At 36.1% G+C, this 1,944-nt stretch overlaps 1 protein-coding gene across 1 annotated transcript; it reads left to right on the top strand.

The window, feature by feature from the left end:
- The first annotated feature begins 6 nt into the window (after positions 1–6).
- LOC107101704 lies at positions 7–1,412 on the top strand. The gene is made up of 4 exons (XM_015400715.1): positions 7–77; positions 192–339; positions 692–896; positions 979–1,412. Exons 1-4 carry the CDS (start codon positions 34–36, stop codon positions 1,281–1,283), a joined length of 702 nt encoding a protein of 233 aa, XP_015256201.1. The 5' UTR covers positions 7–33; the 3' UTR covers positions 1,284–1,412.
- Positions 1,413–1,944: the final 532 nt, after the last annotated feature.

The raw sequence follows: 1,944 nt of genomic DNA, 5'->3' as shown, positions 1-1,944 counted from the left end.
GGCTACAGCAGCAGAATTGTTGCACATTCAACCATGCCCATCAAAAATAACCTTGTGATTTACGAGGATGTATACAGGTGAATAAATTAACAAATAGTATTATTGTCATAGTTGTCTTTCGTATATAACCTTTAAAGCAAGTCATTGAATTACTTAAATTCAATTTAGTGATGCAACATTTTTTATGACAGATCAGCGGTCGTGAACCATGGAATGTGGGATCAAGTTCGGGTTGATCATGGCAAGGAGTTCTACCTGTGTCTTTACATGCAGGAGAGGCTGTCAAGATACAGACACAACCTCAGCAGGCCACCATACCTCCAAACCACATCAACAAGGGTGAGAAGTTATTGAAATTATTCATGGTTCATGCACTGTTCCCTTTAAATATTATTAAACATGATTTAACTCTTCCATAAACCCAGTGGAACTACTGTACATGTGCAATTACCTGTCCATTGTGTCCAGTATGTTTTTATTTTTAATCTTCACATTTTTGTTTGATTTTGTGTTCATCCTTATTTCTAGTTTTGTATAATCTCATCTGTGTCGTGACATGATTTATTGTGTCACACACATACTTAGAATATTAACATGATTCTGATCTTAAAAGAAAAATCCATAACGTGTTGTTACATTTCCTGCTTTTGTATTTACCTTTAACCTAAAAACATCATGGACTTATCAACAGAACCTTCGTGTGGAGAGGTTATGGCCAGAGGTGAACAATCGTGTGAACTACCCACTTAAACGGGCTCTGGTGCACCTGCTGGACCAAGAGGTTTTGAACATGGAGGATAACCTCACTAGGTTCTGCATGTCAAATCTGACATGTCAAGTAAGCCAAATTGGACTTAACAGAGTTGTGCGTTCATGGAATGCACACAAGATACCAGGTATGCTTAACTGATAGTTTTCACTATAGAATTATTGCTTCTTTTTTTCCAATCCAACCATTTTTTTTGGATTACGTTTTAGGTCGTGGAATACCCAATGAACTAGCAGCAGATGGCTGCCTGGCTAAAGTATCCGAGGAGCTGCTGCCATGTGCTTCTGTTGTGGGAAACCTATATGAGCAAGACTTGGGATCCTCACTAACTTGGGAGTCTGTATTTGGAGCTGATCCATTTTCATGTGAAGAAGACAGATGCCATGCTGAGCAGATCTTTGCAGAGAACTACCCTGACATCTCTCTCATTTTTAATCATGTGGTAAACAATGATGATACTCCTTTCCAAGATGCCTTAATCTGCTTAATGAATGTGACAGCGAGATATGTCTGAAAAAATTAAATGTTTTAGTTGTGTTTTCACAGCATGTGGTCTGCTTGATTTGCTGGATAAGCAAAGAATTTAGTTTTTTTACTTAACAATTCTGTAGTTGTTCATATGTTACAAAGCTGCCATAATTTCAGTTAAATAATTTTGGAAAACAATTTCTTTCAACTGTTTTATTCAACCTTTTTAGAATTACAAAAGGTATAGAAAAATACAAAAGCTTAGGATATAATTTGAGGTTGAGCTCAAAACTCAACAAAACAGTAACAGAGTCCTAATTTCTAGGTTTTCCATTTTTACTGTAAAATACAGAAAATATACAATATAAAATAGTGCAAATTTAAGGTACTGTCTTAAAACTGAAACACAGTTTTGGCAAAATAAAATAACAGTTTGAAGTTGCATAAACATTTTTAAACAGTCAAAAGTGCTTTGAGTGAATCATTAAAACATTGCAAGAGATGCAAACACTAAAGATGAACAGCATGAACACAAGTAAATACTGTACAGTTTTACTGGTACAGTATTTTGTCCAGTGCAGCCAGTGCATCAGACAATCCAGTAAGTTTTTGTGCATTTCTACCAAAATCATCTGCTCTGCATTTTGGACAAAATGCAGAATTCTGCTGCCATTGTTCAATGCAGCTCCTGCAGCCAACAATGCTAT

Source organism: Cyprinodon variegatus, unplaced genomic scaffold (genome assembly GCF_000732505.1).
Source record: "Cyprinodon variegatus isolate N-32 unplaced genomic scaffold, C_variegatus-1.0 Scaffold1137, whole genome shotgun sequence".
Taxonomy (NCBI): domain Eukaryota; kingdom Metazoa; phylum Chordata; class Actinopteri; order Cyprinodontiformes; family Cyprinodontidae; genus Cyprinodon; species Cyprinodon variegatus.
This window is presented reverse-complemented; position numbering and strand designations above follow the sequence as displayed.

Coding starts and splice junctions, on each gene's coding strand:
- LOC107101704 (XM_015400715.1), top strand. CDS start 34: ATGCCCATCAAAAATAACCTTGTGATTTACGAGGATGTATACAG. Junction 340..691: donor TCCAAACCACATCAACAAGG/GTGAGAAGTTAT, acceptor ACTTATCAACAG/AACCTTCGTGTGGAGAGGTT. Junction 897..978: donor GAATGCACACAAGATACCAG/GTATGCTTAACT, acceptor ATTACGTTTTAG/GTCGTGGAATACCCAATGAA.